This window comes from Rhinolophus sinicus, chromosome 17 (genome assembly GCF_057876585.1).
Source record: "Rhinolophus sinicus isolate RSI-liver-muscle chromosome 17, RSI-T2T, whole genome shotgun sequence".
In the NCBI taxonomy this organism is placed as follows: Eukaryota; Metazoa; Chordata; class Mammalia; order Chiroptera; family Rhinolophidae; genus Rhinolophus; species Rhinolophus sinicus.
In genome coordinates this window covers 172,364,231-172,387,732 of record NC_142517.1, presented here as the reverse complement: position 1 = coordinate 172,387,732, position 23,502 = coordinate 172,364,231, and the positions used below count along the sequence as shown (strand labels likewise).

Genomic DNA, 23,502 nt, shown 5'->3' with positions numbered 1-23,502 from the left:
AACCAGGGCATGACATTCAGTTCATTTACCTGTCTTTATTCCACTGGCACCTCTGCATATTGTTACCATGTGTTAGACAGGGCACTAAGCCAAAAGCTGTAGTTTCCTAGTAGCCTGTACCTCCCTAACACTATTCGAGAAGAATACTCTCCACACACATGCACCCCAGGTGTTCTCAGTGGACCCAAACCCATTTCAATGTTTCAATCCATGCTTCCACATACTCCCACCCTCACCCTAACACACATACACCCATGTTGAGATCGACAGCTGACTTCTTCCACTAACTTCTGTTACTCTTTTTCCTACTTCCTCAGGGCATTCTCTTCCACAGAATTCCAGGGTCTAATACTCTAGGCTCAGCTTTTTATATCTCAATCTGGAGCTATAGTAATTTAATTCCTGTCTTTCATGACCAAATTATATTGCTAAAGGGCTAAACGAAAACTCATGAAATTCAAAGTTTATCAATGACTTGTTTCTAGCTCTAACCACTTTCCCTCTTCCCTGGGGCAACTTGCTTCAAAATATAACTTGGGGGCTGGGGGGAATGGAAGAGCACTGAATTTAAGGGAGAAATTTAATTCTCTAATTTAATATTTGCAAAACATTACCCCGCCACACACTTTTAAGAGATGAAGCAAACATATGGGATAGTCACCTGGCAATAAAAATGTTTTTAAAGTCTTAACTGACAGATACACAAACAAATGTCTTACAGCTAGACTGAAGTTCTGTGTAACAATCTGTGCTTTCTCTTTTTAATCCCATGAATGCACGAATACTGCTACTTTTATCATCCACCAAAATGGAATTTATGAACCTATATTCAGTTTACATACTGCTATTTTGTTTTAAACATGTGACCTTTCTGAAAATGGTGTTTATCACTTACACAGAGTCCCGTTATTTGATAACAAAACACAAAAGTTTTACTATAATAATTATTTGTTTCTAAAATCTCTCTTCCAGGTAATTCTTAAAGAACTATATATACTTTATATATAATATATATGGAGTTATATATTCTATGTGGAGATATATATGATATATATTATGTACATATATATGTATATACATATACACATACACATATATGGGGAGGGAGGGAAAGGGGGAGAGGGAGAGGGAGAGGAAGAGAGAGGAGGAATGGTGGTTGAATAAAGTGCCTTCACTCTGAAACCTTATTCATCTTGTTATATTGAAAGTGTAGATTGCCATTCATTTATTTTGAGTTTTTAAAATTATAAGTATTAATAAACTAAATGAATTCAATTTATAATTTATTTTGCTTTCAATATGCTGTTTTTTTCTTAATGTAGAAATGTTTTACTTTAACCTCTAGCACAATTAAACTGATGGTAAAGTTGGGAGTACCGTAGTATGTATGTTAGTTGTTACCAAGTCAGAATAGGAGAGTAGAAATCAAATTTAGTAAGTTAAAACCTTAGACCTAGGATTGGATGGTGTTTATTCAGATACCTCACATGTAAAAGCTGCCATTTCCATTATCTTCTTTCATATCATGGCCTCTGGCCATTTTCTCTTCTCCTTAACATCATCTAACTGTGGCTTCCGCCCATAAAATGGGACAAATATCCTCCATTTTTACGTTATCAAGTGGCGATTTCCTGATTTCAAATTCTTAGGGAAAGTCTGGTAATATGGCTCTTTACTTGACTCATACTTTATTACAGCTCTCCCCCTAGAATGTAGTAATAAAGCTCACAGGCAATTTGAAGTATTGGGACAACGTTGATTACCTAGAAAATCGTGTTCCTTAAATAGGAATTAGTAAATTCAGAGGGCATAGAGTCAATGGATTCTGCACCCCGCCAACACCCAAGCACGCGATTTAGAGATGGTCCCCTCGCTTTAAGATACACACACACACACACACACACACACACACACACACACACGCTCCTATCTAAGGATCTTGCATCTTCGATCTTCCCCCAGCTCAGATTACGCACATAGTGAGCAATCGGGAAATATTTGTGGACTATTGTTGAACATCAACAATCACTCTGGGCTTTCTCATAATGAATAAACAGGATGCTTTGAACATCCAGAGCTTAAACTGTAACCGGGTTGTACGACTGTCCTAACACACACAGAGAATTCACCAGCCCTGCCTGCAAGGAACCAGCAGAAGGGACGGGAGAGATGTGACAGCTATGCCTTCCACCACCGGCTTTTAAAGCAGCCACCTGGTTATTAGAAACACTCCTCTGTTAGGAGCATCGCTTCAGGCAGGAGTGGAGGCGGAGGCGAGTGAGCCGCGGCATCCACACCCGCCCTCACCTGTGTGGCCAGCCCTGACTCCGCGCACAGCACGGGGGACGTCGCAGTGCTCAGCCACCGATGACAACCGGCGGGCATGCGGTTGTCATAGAGACCGGCGGGTGGCTCGGAGGGCCTCGTCCAGGGGCCGCCTTTGCCCACACCCAGACAGGATGCTTCGCCAAGGCTATAAGACCTCTGAAAGGCGAAGACACTTGAGCGACCGCCTCAGCTGTCAACAAGACCAGGCGCTGAGCAGCAGCATCTACCTCCTAAGAGAGATGGGCCCCACTGGCTTCCTGCTGAGGGAAGAGGAGCCGGAAAACAGGGATTTCCGAGTAACTATCGCCTGGGCTCCAGCCTGGCCCACTGCCCGCCGGGTCCCCCACCCTGTATCTAGCCCCCCTGGCAAGTCCTGCGGCTACTCGCTGCTGCACCCTATCCGCGAGTGTTCCAGACGCTAAGGATGTGCAAATTGCAGAGGGAAATAGCATTTGTTAGAAAAGTTTCATTATTGGAGGGTAGGACTCCAAATTGCTTCCAACCCTTGTTAAAATGATGGCCCTTTGATATTTAGGTTTGAAATAGTGAAACGCTTTATATGAATATACGGTTTGCATTACGTGCGTTCTTGTTTCCGTTGTTAGCAGTCACCAGCCCTGTAACTGAAACGAAATGAAAATTCTACAATGAGTTTAGATACCGGATATATTGGCTCAATATATAAAATCGGGTTTTCTTTACTTTTTATTCACTCACACTAGTAACAAGACTTTTTTTAAAAAAAATGTATCGTTTAAATGGTGTTGTCTTGGAAAGGTCTTTATATATATAATATATATATACTATATATAATATATATAATATATATATTATATATAAATTAATTAATATAAATTAATATAAGACCTGGTCTTATAGTAAAACAAGACTGGATCTTTAATATAATATAGTATAAAGCTGGGTCTTATATTAATTTTTGCTCCAAAAGGCACATTACAGCTGATTCTCTGGCTAGGTCTTATTTTCGGGAAAACACAGCATATATATATATATATATATATATATATATATATATATATATATATATATATGTGTGTGTGTGTGTGTGTATATATATATATATATATATATATATATATATATATATATAATACGTATATATATTTTGGTCAAAGACCACAGACACTTTATTTATATTCATACATCCTACTCTCACCACTCAAAAATCAGCCATCCCACTACTTCCCAGAAGTTGACTTGGAAAATTTTAATTTAGTGTCATGCATTTTAAATATTGAATACAGATTACTAACCTGTGCTTATTTAAGACATCCTCTTTTTACTCTGTTGCTTACAACACTTAACTGCATTTAATAAATAGTTTTAACCAGTATACACTTGGTAAATAAAATTAGTCTTCTTGAATAAAGTTAAATAAACTCACCAATTCAAGTGCACGAAACAAACAAAATTCCAAGATGAGCTACCCCACTAAAAGTCTTTAGCTTCACTGCAAGGTAAAATTTCCTTTTAGTAACAAATTTACAGGTTTTTTTAAGCTTTTAAAAATTAGACTTCTTTTTACTTGCCTGAGTTGCAAGTTGTTGACTAAGGCAGATTATGAAAGTGAAAAAATTAGATGTGTCAAGAATTAAGATATCCCAGTAGCTTATATTCAACCTTTTGAAGTCACCTAAACCAAATTATCTCTTGAAATTTCTTTTAATGTATTAATTTAGTTTTAAAATGGAGGTGTTTTTTTTTTAAGTATACGTTTTTCTTTGAAAGGTTTTTCTAGGAAATCCTCATGTTTGTAACTGTTCCACGTCTCAAAAAGGAGGAGAACTTTGTAAGCATATATGCTGGTAAGTGACTTTGTAATGAAGATGCTTCCACAAAGAAACATCTGGGTATATCATGTTTTGCTTTTTTCATGGTTTGAGTACTGCAAGATATAAGAAATTTGGTGTTGCGAAAATATCAAGGTAAAATGGTCATACCTTATCAATATACTTTTGGGTATTTTATTTCATTCCAAAAATTACGATTTAAGTTGAGAAACATACTATGACCTTTACATGTTTTGAATGATAATGTTTTTAGTAAGAAAAAAATATTTTTAGATTCTCCTTATGTACAGATGTGAAATCTAACTGCAACACAGGCGAAAAAACCTCCTGATTCACATCATTGGTAACTATGTTGTTCATTATATATATTTTCAATTTGTTTTCCTTTACAATTGTTTGACTATGAGTCTTTCAAAATAGAAGTAGGACTTTACTGAAGATTGCTTTTGTTAAATCTGAAAGTTTTACTCTGGTGTCAGAAACTATTTGTAAGGGAATCCCGTTTAGTTTAATTCAATTCACTTTATTTACCTACCATACTTATACCAACATATAATTAATTACATTATAAAAAATTGTACTTGATATTTGAGAGGAAAATATCAAACAAAAAATTAAGAGTATGTATCTCATATTTATAATGCTTTCTTTACAAGTTAAAAACAGTGTATATCTGTTATTTCTAATGATATTATTTACCAAGTTTTTTGGATCAGTTTTTATTGAGCATCTCCAACATAAGTTATTTGCTCCAGTTAGTATAAAGATATAAAATACGGTCCTTCCAAAACTTGCAATTTTGTTTTATTATACTTAGAATAGTTTTTTTTTTTCTATTTTTATTTTACGCCAGCTTCCTTAGGGCAAGGACATGTTCTGATTTTTATGTAATGTAACTCTTATTGTGTATTAACCATAAACTAGATGGAAATATAATCCAAGTATTTAATATACTAAAGTATACTTAATATATTTAGTAAGAATTTAATGTATATTTTTCCACTTTTAAAAAAACAGCCACATTCCATTTTAATTGGTGATTTTTAAAAATATTTTTATGTCATACATTAAAGTGGTACATATAGGAAAGCAATCATTTAGTACTCTATCCAGGAAATTACTCCATTTCCAGGAGTAAGAAGCTTCCAGGGAAGCTAAAGGAAGTACAATGAATACCTAAATTCCCTCACTAACCTCTCTCTGTGACAACTTTATGTCATAAAGAAATGTATGTACTCTCTCTAGCAAATCTCTTTACTGCAAATATGTTTTGTTTCCATTTATCATACTGTTTTTTCACATATGCTTATTTTAAAGCATAAATTAACTATTATAACAGAAAACTGATGAGAGTTTTAAGTTTATCCTTACACATTCAGCACTATAAATTCTATAATGCCATTCCTATTCTAAAACTAAAATGAAATAATATCTTTTGAGGTTATGTCAAAAATAAATGTTTTACTTGGTTTTTCTACTTGTGAATAGGGTATTGTTGAAAAAATTCAAGCTTCCAAGGAATCATGAATGTAAGTTGTATGCTTTATTTTGTTTTGATTTTTACTAATATGAAATTAACAAATTTAATAATCTTTATTTAGACATATCCCAAATTTAGGCAGTTATTTTTCTAGACAAACTGACAACTATCTATAGCCCAGTTTGTTACACTTAAGACAATTGGAACATTTTTCTTCCTATTTAATTTTAAAAAAAAGTAACTTTTTATGCCATTTTCAAATTCAAAGGCACTTAATTTAAAAAGGATGAAACAATGGCCAATTATTTGGTAGAAAACATTTCCCTCATATGTTCTATGCAGAGTCACAGTAGTTTCTATATCTAAATTATTGTAATTGTGAGAAAAATAACAAATGTAATTTTTTAGATCCCAGAAATAGTTGACATGACACATAATTTCATTTAAAAATGTTTACTGTCTGAAATTTTTACGCAAATATATATATATATATATATATATATATATATATATATATATTTTTTTTTTTTTTTTTTAGAGTAAAATAGCTTTAAGGTCAGTACTAAAATTGAGTGTAAAGTCAGGCATAGAGTTGCAAAACTTTAAACTCTAGAGTTCTCTAAAATAGAGAAAGAAAAATAATTTGTATTATAGCTCATTTAGATTTGTACATTTTATAATAAAGGTACTTCATAATGGAAATGTTCCCTGCAGTCAAAGAGTCATTTGACCTATACTAGACCCATCTAAGAACTGCAACAGCATTTTACAATTTATTAGTAAATGTTCATAGTATTCATAAAAAATTCAAGTGACACTCAGTTTTCAAATTTTTTTTTAATTCAAAGAGTATTGGTTGTTTAGGCAAGTTCATTTCCCCCCAACTATTATATATAAGTACAATCACAGTAGACATTTAAAATTATCCTAGATAATTAACATTTGTGTTTCACGGGAATTTTTCTGTTTTACTATTCTGTCACTCTACATTCTCTTAGAAATGTCTCTCATTTTTTTTATGTCTCCAGCTGTTACCTCTATACCAGTGATTTCTAAATCTTATCAACAGACCAGTATTTCCAGCTACCTTCTGGGCTGTTCAATTTTGGAGGTCCCACAGGCATATTAAATATTAAATTTCCACCATATGTGCTCCCCTCTTGTATTCCCTACCTCACATATTGGTTTTCTTTTTCTTTAGTCTCCAAAGCTAGAAGCCTTGGAATTCTCCTTGATTTTTCCTCTCCCATCTTCTTTCATATATTCATAAACAAATCCTTTTTATGCTGACATTCTACCTGCTTCTCAGTAGTGTTCTTTTCTCTCCATCCTCATTCTTACCCCTGTTCAACCTTCATCAGCCCTTATTACTATTCTCTTTGGCCTCCTTCTTTTCAGCATTGGCACTTTGTTGCTTCCCCCTTCACAATGTAGACAAAAGTTTCATTCTGAAATATCACTCACTCTCTACCTCAACTTCTCTCCGGGTCCCTTCATACATAATTATTAGGTTGTATAATTTCATCCATATTTGTTTTCTTTTCTGTTTCTCCATTTTATCTACCTGATGTTAAATGTTCATGTCCTCCCCAAAGTCTTAGTTCTTCTCTACACTATTTTCCATATCACTTCCACAAGCATCTATACTAGGGCCATCCAAGAGAAATATAACATGAGCTGTAGGTGTAATTTTTCTAGTAACCATATTATAAAAAGTAAAAAGATATGGGGAATTAAATTTTAATATTCGAATTTAACCCAGTACATCAAAATATTATGTCAACATGTAATCAATATAAACCTTATGAGACATTTTATTTTCATATTCTTCAAAACCTAGTATGTGTTTTATGTTTACAGCTCATTAACTCAGACACTATTTTTTCATTGGAAATACTTGATCTGCATTTACCCTATTTCCCCAAAAATAAGATCTAGCTGGACAATCAGCTCTAATGCGTCTTTTGGAGCAAAAATTAATATAAGACACGGTCTTATATTATGTAAGACCCAGTATTTCATATTATATTATATTGTATTTTATTATATTATATTATATATTATATTACATTATATTATGTAAGACCTGATCTTATATTATAGTAAAATAAGACTGGGTCTTATTGTTGCTCCAAAAGACACATTACAGCTGATTGTCCTGCTAGGTCTTATTTTCGGGGAAACATGGTAGACTTCATAAAGTACTCAGTTAAAAACTAGATTCATAATACCAAAATTGCTACAAACTTATACATTTTTTAATAACTATATATTATCAGTTTTCCATTTAAATAAAAATGAAACAATATTAAAAATTCAGTTTTGGGCCAGCCCGGTGGCTCAGGCGGTTGGAGCTCCCTGCTCCTAACTCCAAACAAAGGCTGCTGGTTCGATTCCCACATGGGCCAGTGGGCTCTCAATCACAAGGTTGCCGGTTCAACTCCTTGAATCCCCTAAGGGATGGTGGGCAACGCCCCCTGCAACTAAGATTGAACATGGCATCTTGAGCTGAGCTGCCGCTGAGCTCCCAGATGGCTCAGTTGGTTGGAGCGTGTCCTCTCAACCACAAGGTCGCGGGTTCAACTCCTGCAAGGGATGGTGGGCTGCGCCCCCTGCAACTATCAATGGCAACTGGACCTGGAGCTGAGCTGTGCCCTCGCCCTCCACAACTAAGACTGAAAGGACAACTTGACTTGGACAAAAAAAAAAAGTCCTGGAAGTACACACTGTATGTACCCCAATAAAGTCCAGTTCCCCTTCCCCAATAAAATCTTAAAAAAAAAAAAAATCCCAGCTGGCTTATTTGCAGAAATTAAGCTGATGATAAAGTTCATATGGAAATTCAAGGAACCAAGAATAGCCAAAACAATCTTGAAAAAAAAAAAAAATTCAGTTTTCAGTCATAGTAGCCTCATTTCAAGTGCTCGTTACCACATATGACTAATGGTCCATATTGGACAGTGCAGCTTTACCCAATTATTCAACAAATATTTATTATACTGCATATTAGGAGCTCTGCTAGGTGCTTTTTATAGATTGAATCATATGAATTGCTAATATTGGGTTTTTTTTCATCTATAAAAATAGCAATTTCATATGAATGAATCTAATTATATTGTATTATTATTTATGTTATACTTCTTGAAGGCAGAAACCATGTCTTATTCATTTTATAAATATCAGTGTGCTGTAGGGAATTTTTAAAATGTCTAAAATTAATCTTATATATGAATTTTGAAGATTTATACTTCTTACTAAAATAAAAGATTTTTCATATCTCCTATATTTAAAAGAACTATTAACTAGTCAACATTCAGAAAATAAATATTCAAAGAAAATAGAAATCTTAGTGTTTTGAATTTACTATTTAAGTGAAAGCTAGAACAAACAATGAAAATTAAAGTAATTCAAAGCAAGCTATAAACAATTATTCATCAGGATTATGTAAAATATATATATATATATATGGAGGAGATGGTTACTAGTAATGAAGGAGTGTTTTGAACGTCATTCATAGATTATTTTCTAAAACAAATCTAGAACAATCATTTGCACCCTAGTGTTGCATATTAGAAACCTCAGACTCTTTTATTTTTGAAGCCCTACAAAGATAATTACATAGGAATTTTATATCAGTTTTTGAATGCTGAATATTCTTTCCCATCACCCGACAAATATTTCCCAGCAAAACCTAGATTTATCACCTAATAGTTTCTTCTAAATGGCTGATAAATGTCATCTGTCTCTTTTTAAAATTAAAAATTTATGAATAAAATAAAAGCCTTATTAATGGAAAGTTTTTAAAATCCTCACTACAAATACACAATAAAGATTTATTTTCTATTTTCCTTTTTTACTTTGTATTTATGTATACCTAATAGTATGTGGGAATAGTCAGTGTTCTGCTCTTATCACACTCTGTTACTTTATGTTTTCAATGCTATGTAATTTCTATAATTAAAGTCTTTAATAACTATATTCCACTCAATATGTATAATTTATTTAACATTCTCCTATTATTAGGCATTTAACTTATTTCTGACTTCTTGTTATATTCTTTGTACCTGAAGTTTTTCCTTTTTTCAATTATTTGTTTAACTAACATCTTATTAATTGGATCTTGGAGTAAAAGTATTGATTTTTTTAATAGACATATAATTGACATATTACATTATATTAACTTTGGGTGTACAATCTAATTATTCAATATTTGTACATACTGCAAAACAATTACAATAAGTCTAGTTAATATCCACTACTACACATAGTTTTTTTTCTTGTGATGACAATTTTTAAGATCTACTCTCTTAGCAATTTTCAAATATACAGTACAATATTAACAACAGTTACCATGCTGTACATCACATCCCCATGACTTATTTATTTTATAATTGGTAGTTTGTACCTTTTTACCACTTTCACACATTTATCTCACCCCCCAGCCTCAGCCTTTGACACTACCAATCTGTTCTCTGTATCTGTAAGTTTGGGGTGTTTTTCTTAAGTATTAATATTTTTATGTCTGCCACTCATATATATTGCCAAATTGGTCTTCAAAATACTTTTACTGATTTACAATTTCTGCAATATATCAATTTTCTGCCATTTTTGTTTGTTTCTTGTATTCATGTTTTAGGCACATTTAACTATGTTACTTAAGCATATTATGAAAGATGTGAACAAAAAATATTTCAGTCTCCAAAGAAAATAATTAAAGATACATGGAAATATTTTGAAACAGTAATGCTATTTCGATAATATTAGAAAAAAAGACTAAGTCACACAAAGTGGGGGAAAAAATACCATATCTGAGGTTCATAGTAATCTATTCATACCTAGTAAATTAAATAAGAAAATGGTTTCCATTCTCCCATACATCTAACATACCCTTAGATGATCTAGAGCGCCTTGAAATAACTTTTTTAAATACAAAAAAATACAAATAAAAGATAACATTCTATTTATTTATTATTGCTTATTCATTAGGCTTTATTCCATGTCTGTGCCTCATTCTTATTTTTAACTTATTTTTTTTATATTAATGAAATTGAATGTCTTCCCTTGCCTTTTTCACTATTTGTATTTTATGTGTGAATTGTGTGAACTTTGGCTATTTATTTATTGAGATAAAACTACACAGTTTTCCTAAATATAGGGATTACCCCTCTTTGCATATTTTTCCTAAAGTTATAATTCTTTTTTATATGGCTTTATTAAATTTTATTACACATATTGATATTTGAGTTGTTAAATCTGACCAATTTTACCTTTTGTGTATATTGTTTCAATGCTTCTTCCGTAGTATTGATAGTCTTTTGGAAGTTCTGTTCTAGTTTTTCTATTTTATTTTTAATCTTCATTATGTCATCCATGTATAGTTGTGTTGATTTAAGTTGGAAGTTGGTATTTGGTTTGAATTAATCAAAATTTCTACATATTGCTACCCAGTTATCTCAATAACAGTTATGTAATAGTGCTTCTTTTATCCTTGTTTCATAATGGCTGTTGTTTCGTAATGGCAATTATTTAGGGAGTTCTGTAATTTGTTTTTTTGTAATATACTGTGTTATCTAAAAAGGATAGCTGCCTTTTTCTTCTCTATAAAAGAATTTCTTTCATAGTCTCATACATTAATTTTTCCAAATTAATTTCAGAAGAGTTTGTTTTTCCCTTTTGTTCTCCAATTCATGTTATACCACATAGAACAGTGTATGGCCAGCTTCTTTTATGAACTATCATGTTTCAGTATTCCCTCCTTCTTAGAGAATATTTGTTCCCAAAAGCACAATCTTTTGTTCTTCATTTTCCTCCCCATTTCTTTTAGGAAAGAGATATTGCTGTGTCTCTGTGACAAATACCCTCATCCTCCAAAGTAGTGGTTAATTAAAGGATGATACCTTCCTGCATTTCATCTACCACCCCACCTCGATGAGGAACAAAGATTTTTGTATTGAAATTTAACTGATGTTTTCAGTATTTTTAGTGTTTAATTAAGAGTTTCCAGGAAATGGAGTTTTTCATTATCTTGCAAATAATTTTTTAACCTACATGTATTAAAGAATATGTAAAATGAATATCAGAACTCAAGAGGATTAAGAGCAGCTGGCATTTAAATTATGGCATGTTAAGGAGAGGGAAGGGGAAAGAAACATAGGGATGGGCCAGGGAATAAAAGAATCTAGGATGCCCTGATGAAAACTATATGCACTTAGAATCTATTTCTTATCAGGACAGCAGGTTGGAGGAAATTCAGAATTTAAAGAATGTACATCTCAAGGGTACAGGCAATACAATTCCTAATAGATTATCCTGAGAAATATTTACCAAATCTGTGAAGGATGTAGCTACCGAGACACTCTGATAGAGACATAAAACTGAGACAGGAAAACAGGCACAATTGAGTCTTGCTTTCCTATTATTTATTCATCTAACAAATACTAATTACATTAATTACTCAAATACCCCTGCTTTCCCTTTATGTGTTTGTGCTCCGTTTCTTTTAACATTCCTGAGTGCTGATCCTGCTGTCCTTATAAGTGAGCAGATTCAAATTGTAAGACATAATTGTAACACCAACCCAAGGATGAACACTATCATAAAATTAATCAAAAACTTTACTTGCACTGACTCTTTTTAGTTAAGAGAGAGAGAGAGAGAGAGAGAGAGAGAGAGAGAGAGAGAGAGAACTTCTATTCTTTTTATAAATGACTCTTTTGTGATCATTTGACTCTGAAAGGAATACAAAAAAGTGGCAAAGGTCAGCATAATAATTTAACCAAAACTATCTTTCTGACATTTGAAATAAAATGTCAGCACAAGTTGTTAAATTTTTGTATCTTTAATTTTGTCACTGAATTTTAATATTTTGGGATTTTTCACTAGCTGCTTTGCAGTTAGGTCTCGTGGAAGGAGAAATCAGTGACTTACTTCGGGGGATTCATCGAGTTCAAACTCCCCAAAAAGGAACAAATGATGAAAATACACATATTGAAGCAGATGGGTACATTAAACAGAAGGAAATTGGTTCAGATGATATCTGCTCTATTTGTCAAGAAGTACTTTTAGAGAAAAAGCTTCCCGTCACCTTTTGCAGGTGATTCTTCTTTTTTTTTTTTTTTTTGAGTCTAAAAGCTTACCAAAAAAAAATTAATTTAGTATGTTTGTAATTGATTATATTATGAGACATGTTGATAGAGAAACAATATATATATTTAAACAATTATGCTCAATTGACTTTCTTTTGTTTCCTTATATGTTGTGAGAGGTCCTATTCTTACTCTATTCCTGGGCTATGTTTTTAAAGGATGAAAATTAAAACATAAGTCCACTTTATTTCCCTTTTTACTTCAAGTTATTAAAGTAGAATAATTGTCGCATTTTTGTTTTAACACATGAATAAATGCCATGGTTTAGAGTAATTTCAGAGTTTTCTGAAAGTAAAGATTATTTTACTTTAAAATGATAAAAATTCTTTTCAGTTTTTCAAAACTATTTTTAAACCTAAATAATTCAAAATTTTACATAAATATTTATTGAGAGTGTCAGTCAACTTTTCTTCAAGGCACTATAAAGTTGCACTTGAAAAATTTGGGCAACCGTTTGCCATTGAACTTTTTCATTCTTCTTTTCTCTCCTGATCATTTGCCAACATTTTCATCCACATTGTAGTTTTCTCATGTGGTTGCTTTTATTGTGTATTTTAAAATTATTAACTATTTCCTAAAATATTATTTCTTTCAGCAGATATTGAGTACTACCATATATTGTGTGATTTCTAGAAAAAAAGATGACACTCCTGCTCTCAGTGATGCTTTCTATTTAAATAATTATAATTTTCTTTTTTGTTAAGACTACATGCATCCTCATTTTACAAATGAAAAATACTTTAATGATGTAAAATCTTTCACCACCATTTCATTGGAATGGGAGGGAATTTGTTTGGAATTCCGATGTCCTAAATTAAAGATGATAGATAAGACAGATAAGGTATGTGCTTGTGTATGTAATCAAGCTATATTTGGAAAATCTGAATCTATTTCTATGGGAAATAAATATGGAGGCAAAGAAAATTTTATTTATATAAATATATATAACTTTGTGTATACAAATGATAACCTTGAATTTTATTTCTAACAGGTTTGGCTGTGGCAATAATGTACATATAAAATGCATGAAGATCTTAGCTAATTATCAGGACAAGGCATCAAACACTTCCATGTTGAAATGTCCTCTGTGTAGGAAAGAGTTTGCACCATTAAAGCTTATTTTAGAGGAATTCAAAAACTCTAGCAAACTTGTGGCTGCAGCTGAGAAACAGCGACTGGACAAACACCTTGGAATTCCCTGTAATAACTGTAAACAATTTCCAATTGAGGGGAAGTGTTATAAGTGAGTACCATCAGTAAAGTGATGAACACATATTCTAACTTTTCTTTTTACCTTGGGGAAACTATGAACATTGGAGTACCAGTCATCTAGTCTGCCTTCTTCCTCTCATTCTTTATATAATAGTGTGTTTGCCTTAATTGACGGCCACTTATTTAGGACTCACAGGTTGATGATCTCTGTCAGCCCACTACCTCAGAACTGCCATTGTTTTATTTTCTTCACTTACACAAGAATATTGGCTTTGCACTCTAGCCTAGATTGAGTCTGAAGTAGCATCCTGTCCTGGAAGCCCTGGACAAATATGACCACACCCTTGTGCCTAGACCCTGTAGGCTTCATGTCACAGGGGAATTAAGATTGTAAATGCAAATAAGATTGCTAATCATCTAACCTTGAAATAAAGATATTATCCTGGATTACCTGGGACCAGTGTAATCTTGGGATTCCAAGCGTTCTTCAAAGTAGAAGAGAGAAACAAAAGAATCAGAGAGAAAAGTGACTATGAAAGAAAGGCACAGAGAGATGCTGTTTGCTTGCTTTGCAGATGGAGGAAAGGATCAGAAGCTAAGCTAAGGAAGGTGGACAACCTCTAGACAATGGAAAAGCATAAGGAAAGAGATCTCCTCTAGGGTGTTTAAGAAGAAATGAAATCTTGCAAATCCCTTGATTTTAGCCCATTGAGACCCATGTCAGATTTCTATCTTACAAAACAATGTGATAATAGGCATTGTTTAAGCTGCTAAATTTGTTCTCACTTGTGACAATAGCAATAGGTAACTAATACAAGACGAGACTTAAGATAGACCTTGTCATATCTGCATAGTTCCCAAGAAAATTTGGCCAGATTTTTCATCAAAAACCATCAAAGTAGGGCCGGCCCCGTGGCTCAGCTGGTTGGAGCATGAGGCTCCTAACGCCAAGGTCAGTGGTTTGATTCCCACATGTGCTAGCGAGCGCACCTTCTACAGCTAAGATTGTGAACAACAGCTCTCCCTGGAGCTGGGCTGCCATGAGCAGCCAGAGGTTGGCGTGAGCTGTCATGTGCTGCTGTGGGCTATCGTGTGCTGCCATGAGTGGCCGGTGGCCAGCATGAGTGGCCAGTAGCCAGCATGACCTGCCAGCAGCCAGGGAGAGCTGCCATGAGCTGCTGTGAATGGCTGACCGACAACCAGAGACTGACTGCCTCAGCCAGGGGGAGAGCAAGGCTCATAATACCAGCCTGGGCCAGGGAGTTGTGTCCTACACAATTAGACTGAGAAACAACAGCTTGAACAGTAGTGGGGGAAGGAGTGTAGGAAAGGGGGGAAAAACATCAAAGTAATTGGATTTTTTTTTCCTTATATGTTTTGTTGTTTTGCATTTTTAGGTGTACACAATGTATAGAATATCACTTATGCCAGGAATGTTTTGATAACTGCTGCCATCTTTCTCACCCATTTACTTTTCGTGAGGTACAGTATCCATCTTGAATTTCATATAGTGTTCATATTTGTCCTGTTGTAAACTTAAGTAAAAATAAATCTGAGAATAATAAGAATAGGTAACACTCTGGAATACAGTTAATTGAGTTTCAATAAAAACCAAAGACTAATTTTTGGAAACTCTTTTTCATAGGGATGTACAAGGCAATCATTTCTTACATAGATAATTTATAAAATCCAACACAAAAACAAACATCTGATAACATTACACATAAATCTTAAGAACAGCCATCAAATTTGAAAATTTGTTTAAAAAACAGATCTCAACATTACAAACTGACTTACCACAATTTTATCTTATTGATATGCAGCCTATTCATTTTAACCCCCTAATTACCATGATTTGCAAAGTAACCTTTACTTTTTGCCTATTACAGAAGAGAAATCAAAGATGGAAAGCACTAGAAAAAAGATCAAATGAAATTGTAAAATATATAGATACTAAAAATGAGATAGAAGAAAAGATGCCACATTTTCAAGAAAAGCAGGGGTGAGACTCTCAGTGAAATTTACATTTCTTGTATGACTTGGGATACTTACATAATTTTTCAGTTTGATAAGTTTTATTCTTTCCTTTATTCAATAAATATGTATTGAGCTCTTATTATATACTAGATGACATAATATGCAAGTGAAGAGCAAGGCTCTGCAGTCAGACTGCTTAAACCCAATCCTAGTACAACCATAAACTGGCTATATGACTTTGGGGCTAGTTACCTCACTTCTCTCTGCCACTTTTTCTTCATCTTTAAAATGGGAATAATTAGAATAATTATAACACCAGCCTCAGAGGAATTTTGTGAGTATGAAATGAGTTAATACACACAGTAAATATTCAAATAATGTTGTCTATAATTATTCTATCAGAGATTGTACTAGATAATAGGAACATAGACGTTTCCTCAGTAAATGATCCTCTCAATAAATGTAAATTTTAAACTGACTATACATTATATAAAGAAAAAATATAGGGGCATTTGAGATTTTCTTTGAAGTAATTGGTCTCTGGGGGAAGGAAGTCTCCTCTGCCTCATTCCTCCTTTACTCCACCCCCACAGAGGAAGAGTCCTGAGTGGATTGATGAACACAGATTGTACTGTCTACTAGTGGACAGGCCTCCAGACCTTTTGTCATAATACTTACCAACTAAAGAAAATTAAAGTTGCTGTTTATTATTAACATATTAGGTCCATTATAAAACATACACAAAAGATCATTTTAAAAGAATGGGATGAGGGGCTAATATCCGAAATACATAAGGAACTCATATAACTCAACAAGAAAAAAACAAACAATCCAATTTAAAAATGGGCAGAGCACCTGAAGAAACATTTCTGCAAAGAGGACATACAAATGGCCAATAAATAAACATATGAAAAATGCTCAACATCACTAATCATCAGAGAAATACAAATATAAACCACAATGAGATATCACCTCACCTCAGTTAGAATCGCTATCATCAACAAGACAAATAAGTTTTGGATAGGCTGTGGAGAAAAAGGAACCCTCATACACTGTTGGTGGGAATGCAGATTGGTGCAGCCACTATGGAAGGCAGTGTGGTGGTTCCTCAAAAAATTAAGAATAGAATTACAATATGACCCAGCAATCCCTCTTTTGGGTATCTACTCAAAAAATCTGAAAACATTTATCCATAAAAACATGTGCTCCAATGTTCACTGCAGCTTTATTTACGGTGGCCAAGACATGGAAACAACCAAAGTGTCCTTCAATAGATGAATGGATAAAGAAGTTGTGGTATATATACACAATGGAATACTATTCTGCCATAAGAAAAGATGAAATAGTACCATTTGCGACAACATGGGTGGATCTTGAGATTATAATGCTAAGCGAAATAAGTTAGACAGAAAAAGTAGAGAACCATATGATTTCACTGACATGTGGTATATAAAACTGAAAACAACAAAAGAACAACACAAATGAAGAAACAAAAACTCATAGACATAGACTATAGTTCAGTGGTTACCAAAGGGTAAGGAAGAGTGTGTTCTAGAAGAGGGTAAACAGGGTCAAATATATGGTGATGAAAAGAGAACTGACTCTGGGTGGTGAACACATAACGTGAGATATAGATGATGTATTACAGAATTGTACACCTGAAATCTATGTAACTTTACTAACAATTGTCACCCCCAATAAACTTTAATTAAATAAACCTGGAAGAAAGAAAAGAGAAAGAGAGAGAGAGAGAGAAAGAGAGAGAAATGGAGAGAGGGAGAGAGGGAGAGAGGGAGAGAGGCAGAGAGGCAGAGAGGCAGAGAGGCAGAGAGGGAGAGAGGCAGAGAGGCACAGAGGGAGAGAGGGAAAGAGGGAGAAAGAAAGAAAGTTGAAATATGGAGTAGCAAGGCCCATGGATTTCTCTGAGCCATAGGGAGAGATTGGTGGTAAACCAGTGCTTCCCAAAGGCACAGAAGAACATCTAAATAATTCCTTCACACAACAAAATAAATAAATAAATAAATAAATAAATAAATAAATAAATAAATAAATAAATTCAGTGAATTAACCAAACAAAAATTGTGCTTGTTCATATATATCTTTCTATGCAACCCAGTGGATATTTAGCACATTTCCTATGGGTATGCCTAACACTTTGGAGACCACAGCTCTTGTGGAGCATTTTATGCCTTATAGGTATAAAATGAGCCTATACAAAGGCTCTCCGTATCCTTTTCCCTGGCCCTGGTTAGGTATCACACTTCTACCTATTAGAATGATAATTTGTATAACTAAAGGTTTAGGAGACTAGTGGGGGGAGCCAAGAGAACATTAGGGGTAGAAGGACATTTTAGGCAGAGAAAGTGAAATAAATAAAAGGAGAGTTTCAAAATTAAAGAGAGTGGTTAACAACCTGAAATAATGAAAGTACACAGGTTGTTTGTTTTAGTTGACAATTAGATGACCTTGATAAAAGCAAGTTCTATAGCATGAGTGAAGTATATAGGTAGAGTAATGAGAAATACAAGCTTTTCTGAAGAATATATTTGAACTTTGTTCTGAATAATAGGAATGCATCTAACCTTTTAACCAAGCTTTTGCTTTTAAATATTTATTTTATCTTTTTTATCAGTAGCTAATGGCATCAAATAACAGTTAATTTACATTGTATAATCTCAGTTATGTTGGTTGGCACTTTGGCTACATAAATGGGCTTGGTACTTTTAGAGTCACATCAACATGGTCTAACAATACTGACAGAGTAAGTATATACCCCAAGCGAAAATGAGTTTCCTCATGAATTATGATCTACCAATTTATCATACATAGTAACTTAGAATATTTAATGTGGCTTACTGTACACCTTACTTTCTGCCAGATGGCAAACTAAATTGGGCTGTATTTTCCTAAAAACAAGCCTAAGTGCTGGCTCAGACTGAAATAATTTGAGTATGTGGTTCTCATCAAAATTGTGTTCTGGTTTCATTGACATTAAAAATTGCAAATCAAAATATTTCATGTTAGTATTTTTATTTGAAATTACTAAATTTTGTATTTTTATGAAGTTGATGTTCATAATAGATTTTTTTAACTTTTTAATATACGAGATTTATTATTTTCAGTTCAAGAAAACATTGGGTTCATTTGCATTATTCATACGGAGGTTATTACCTGCATTATTGATTACTTCCTGATCTGTAATTACATGTGTACATTCTTGTCTCTGCTTATTCTTATTCAGCCAGGTTTACACACCAAAACGCGTGGTAAAGTCACTGCCTCTCTTTCTGATCACAAAGAGTAGTAAGCTGCTTGCTCCAGGGTACCAGTGCCGACTTTGTTTGAAGGCATTTCATCTTGGTCAATTTACAAGATTGCTACCATGTACTCACAAGGTAGAAGTTACATTATTTTAGTTTGACTTTCCCTATAGGGCCAGTTTTCACAAATGAAGTGACAATGTAAGTCTCTCCTTTCACTTTTTAGTTGTGTTATTGAAGAGATGTTCAAATTGAACAGCATATGTAGAGGAGCTGCAGCAGAGACCGTTGAGAAGGCAGCTTTGCCCCTAAGAATGGATTCCTCCTATTGATTAGGACTCATTTCTGTACACACAATCTAGGAAAGAGAAACTGGCCCTTTAAGTTAGATTCTTTTGTCTACTTTAGTTATCCATAAAAAGAAAAAGCTTATGGAATAATTTTTAATGTATTTTTGTGATTCTTTGGATGAAACAGATACTCATATGCTTAATTTGACATAGTTATCATTTGAAATTAACCCACTGGAATAAAATTCTAATGTTTCTTGATCACTATGTAGTTGGTAACCAGGTTTTTTCTGAAATCAAGTTGTTTCAATAACTAAACATTTATAGTTTTAGAGTCACCATAGTTAAAATATCTGATAGGTTTTTTTCCCCCAAGAATGTGATTTGTTATTTTATATGTTACCATCATCAGATTGGTTTTCAACTCTAGTTGGTTATGACTTTTTTATTTTAAAATTTTCATTCATTAGAAAGCAACAGCAAAATTAATGGCTTGAATAAGTAGTTTTTAACGAAATTACAAAAATGAAGGTTTTCCATTTTAATGTTGAAAATGGACATTAGCCCATAACCAACTACATTTTTAAGAATGCCTCTTCATAATATTTTCATGAAACTTGATAAATTATAATTATCTTCCATTTTTGCTAAATAGTTTTAATAGTAATAATGAAACTGGGAAAATTTGCATAGATAATATACATTATAAACAAGATAATCATAGCCCTGATTAATTTATAACCTTTCTTTTTTTAAGTTTCATAGGAAATGTATTGACAGTTGGTTATTCCACAAGTGCAATTCATGCCCTATTGATGGACAAGTTATATATAACCCTTTAATCTGGAAAGATACAGCAGTGAATGGACATGTACATCATTCTGTTTCAAACACAGACACCTCTCATCTATCAAAACAGGAAGAACAAGGACTTTTTATTCCTGGCATTGGATTAGTCTTAAAACAAAATAGACTTGGAATTTTACCTAGCATACCTCAACATAATTCTGAAAAGTTGAATACACCTCAAAGTTCAACAGATACCTATCAAAATAAAGCAATAGATGATCTATACTCAGTCAAATCAGATGATTCAAATTCAAGAAAATTAATCTATGAATATAAAACTAGCCAACATTTCCCCAAGTATCTTCAAGGTTTACCCACTGGATCCTTTGGAAAAATATCATCTCAAACATTTCTTCCTTCTATTGCTTACAAGAATATGATATGTCCCAGTGTACTGGCAAGCCCATGTATCAATGAAAACGACCATACTAGTCAAAGCCAGAAGATGACCAAAGAGTGCAAACATATCAACCACAATCCAAAGAAGAATCTTGATACTAAAATAAGAGAGGAAAGCAGAAGAACAAATACTTTACCTCCAGAAGACTTAAATCTTATTGTGAATTGGGGTACGAGTAAACTTAGTTTATCTAAAACGTATAATAATTCCTTTGGGAAAATTAGACCAAAATATAGTCATCTATCAAGAAGGCCTAGATCTCACCATTTAAATACAAGAAGTACTGAGCTATCTTTAATATTGCAAGGAGTTCAGTTATGAAAATATATTTTTGACAACAAACATCATTTTTAAATATTTTGGTATTAAACATGAAATATTTTATTTGTAGAACATAAAAAATATCATATACTCTTGATAAATGTGTATAAAATTCTCTGTTGTCATTTTGCCTATTTGTCTATGAATAACTAACTACACTTAAAGGAAATTACCACACTCCTTATGAGACTTAAAGTATTAGGTGTTGATGAATGCTCATATATTTAGGTTATTATGAATTATTTTTAGATATTTTATATCTGATTTTACACTGATTAAAATAATTATTATTACTTAAATTAAGGAAATAGATTTTCCTTGTATTGAATCACTGTTTTCAAACATTCAACTTGATTACATACAGGGATTCTTTCCAGGTACTTGTGTAGTTTTTGCATTTACTTCTAGTAGTAATCACCATAAACCTATAAGAAAACCCAGGTGGTGATTTTCTTTTTTATTTCCTTGAAGCAGTTTTCTTATACATGAATTGAAAATAAAATATACCTATAATACTGTAAACTATGCCACATTTATGATGGTTTTATGGTTTATTTTCAAGAAAAGTATAAGTACTACGAAATTTCTTAATATAATCAGTAGTAAAGGATCTATTTTTTTAAACCATCTCTATTTCCTAAATAATTAATCATTGTTTTAAAATGTTCACTTGAAAAACATAACCCTTATATTTTTATTTTGTTTGTTGTTAAATTCTATGGCTCAGTAGCTTTTTAATTTTTTAAAAAACATTGATAATTTTATTGATTTATTATTCATAACAAGGAAAAAAACCTCACATCATTTTTTTTGTCATGGTGGTAATGGAATACATAGTTCTATGAAACAAATCATGAAGATATCAAGCAGAGAAAGTTCTTTGAAAATATCCTTTGAATTTAAAGGAATGATCAATTAAATTGAGGTTAATCATAAATAGAAAGTAATTACTTAAATGTAGTTCAGAAATAGTAACTGACAGTTAATTAAAACATGAGCTGCATCTTAAAAATAAATGGAAAGTTTGGCTTAGATTTCTGATATATAAAATGGAGGGCCAGATATATCTGTCAGCAATTCAGGATTTTATCAGCCTTTTCTTTTGTCAGGTGAAATAATTTCCCAATTAATGAAATGTTATTTATCTTCTCATAGATATTGTGCTCTCCTTTTTAAAATAATTCTTCAAAAAAGAAGGATAGAAAATACTTTAGAAAGCAAAACATGAAAAAGCTATAAAAGAACAATAATAAATTGGGATTCAGGTAGAGAAAAACAATGCTGTAAAATTTATTTTTCAGTTAAAGATATAACATAGACACTATACCTATACTAGCCAAATTTATTAATGATCATTCTGCAGTTATTTGAGTTTTATTACTGCAGTAGTGTACTAATACAAAATATTCTACCCATGATTACAAAAGAAGAGTAGATATCAGCTACTAAAGGAACAATTTCTGAACAAGATTTGCTCAGGAAGCATTGAGGATATGAATTAGACGACTCAATGTGGGGGTGGGGGTGTTAATTATTTGGTTTGTTATTTATTAGACAATGAATTTCACAAAAGGTGCCTGATTTCTAAATATAAAGACCATACTATATATGAGGAAGAAGAAATGGTCTGACATTAACATAATACTCAAGGGCAGTGGTGAATGACCTGGCAGGCTGGTCAGGGGCCTAGAAGAAGAAAAATTGCAGACAAGCAGGTTAGGTGTGGAAGGACATATGGGTGAAGGCACTGCCAAAAGCTCTACCACTTGGGAAAACTTTCTCTCACCACTGTCTTTTAAGACCACTCCTAGTGAAGCTACAGGTTAGTCCATTTTGAGTTTATACCCACATACTCAGCTGACCCAGCCAGAAATCAAGCTCAGGTTTTTTCTCTTATAATTCATTCAGTGATCTTCCTGATTAGCCTAGTACCCATCTGGCACTATACATAGTTGTTGCAACATCATGAGCTGTATTATCTATCCTGTACTTTACATCACTGTGACTATTTTGTAACTACCACCTTTCTCTCCAACTCCCCAACCCCCTTGCATCAGACAAACATCTGTCTGTTCTCCGTATCAATGAGTCTGTTTCTGCTTTGTTTGTTCCTTTATTTTGTTCTTCAGATTCCGCATATAAGTGAGTTCATAGGGTATTTCTTTCTCTCAGTCTGACTTATTTCACTTAGCATTAATACTCTCTAGGTCCATCCATGTTGTCACACGTAACATAGATTTTCAATAAATATTTGACAAATAGGAGCAAAAGTCACGGGTTCAAGCCATGGCTCTTCACATTTCTAGTGAACTTTAGTTTCCTCATGTTATGTGGGTCTGACAATGGCCACGATACCTCCTTTACACAGCAATGTAAGACTTAAGGTGTACAGAGGAAAAAAGGCTCAGGCTAGGCAAATATTACTGTTC

At 33.1% G+C, this 23,502-nt stretch overlaps 1 protein-coding gene across 1 annotated transcript; it reads left to right on the top strand.

The window, feature by feature from the left end:
- The first annotated feature begins 2,137 nt into the window (after positions 1-2,137).
- ZSWIM2 (zinc finger SWIM-type containing 2) lies at positions 2,138-21,127 on the top strand. The gene is made up of 9 exons (XM_019754496.3): positions 2,138-2,624; positions 4,078-4,154; positions 5,628-5,668; positions 12,502-12,712; positions 13,756-14,007; positions 15,374-15,458; positions 15,866-15,978; positions 19,195-19,348; positions 20,261-21,127. The coding sequence occupies exons 1-9, from the start codon at positions 2,460-2,462 to the stop codon at positions 21,071-21,073; spliced, it is 1,911 nt and encodes a 636-aa protein (XP_019610055.3). The 5' UTR covers positions 2,138-2,459; the 3' UTR covers positions 21,074-21,127.
- Positions 21,128-23,502: the final 2,375 nt, after the last annotated feature.

Coding starts and splice junctions, on each gene's coding strand:
- ZSWIM2 (XM_019754496.3), top strand. CDS start 2,460: ATGCTTCGCCAAGGCTATAAGACCTCTGAAAGGCGAAGACACTTGAGC. Junction 14,008..15,373: donor ATTGAGGGGAAGTGTTATAA/GTGAGTACCATC, acceptor TTGCATTTTTAG/GTGTACACAATGTATAGAAT. Junction 19,349..20,260: donor TGCTACCATGTACTCACAAG/GTAGAAGTTACA, acceptor TCTTTTTTTAAG/TTTCATAGGAAATGTATTGA.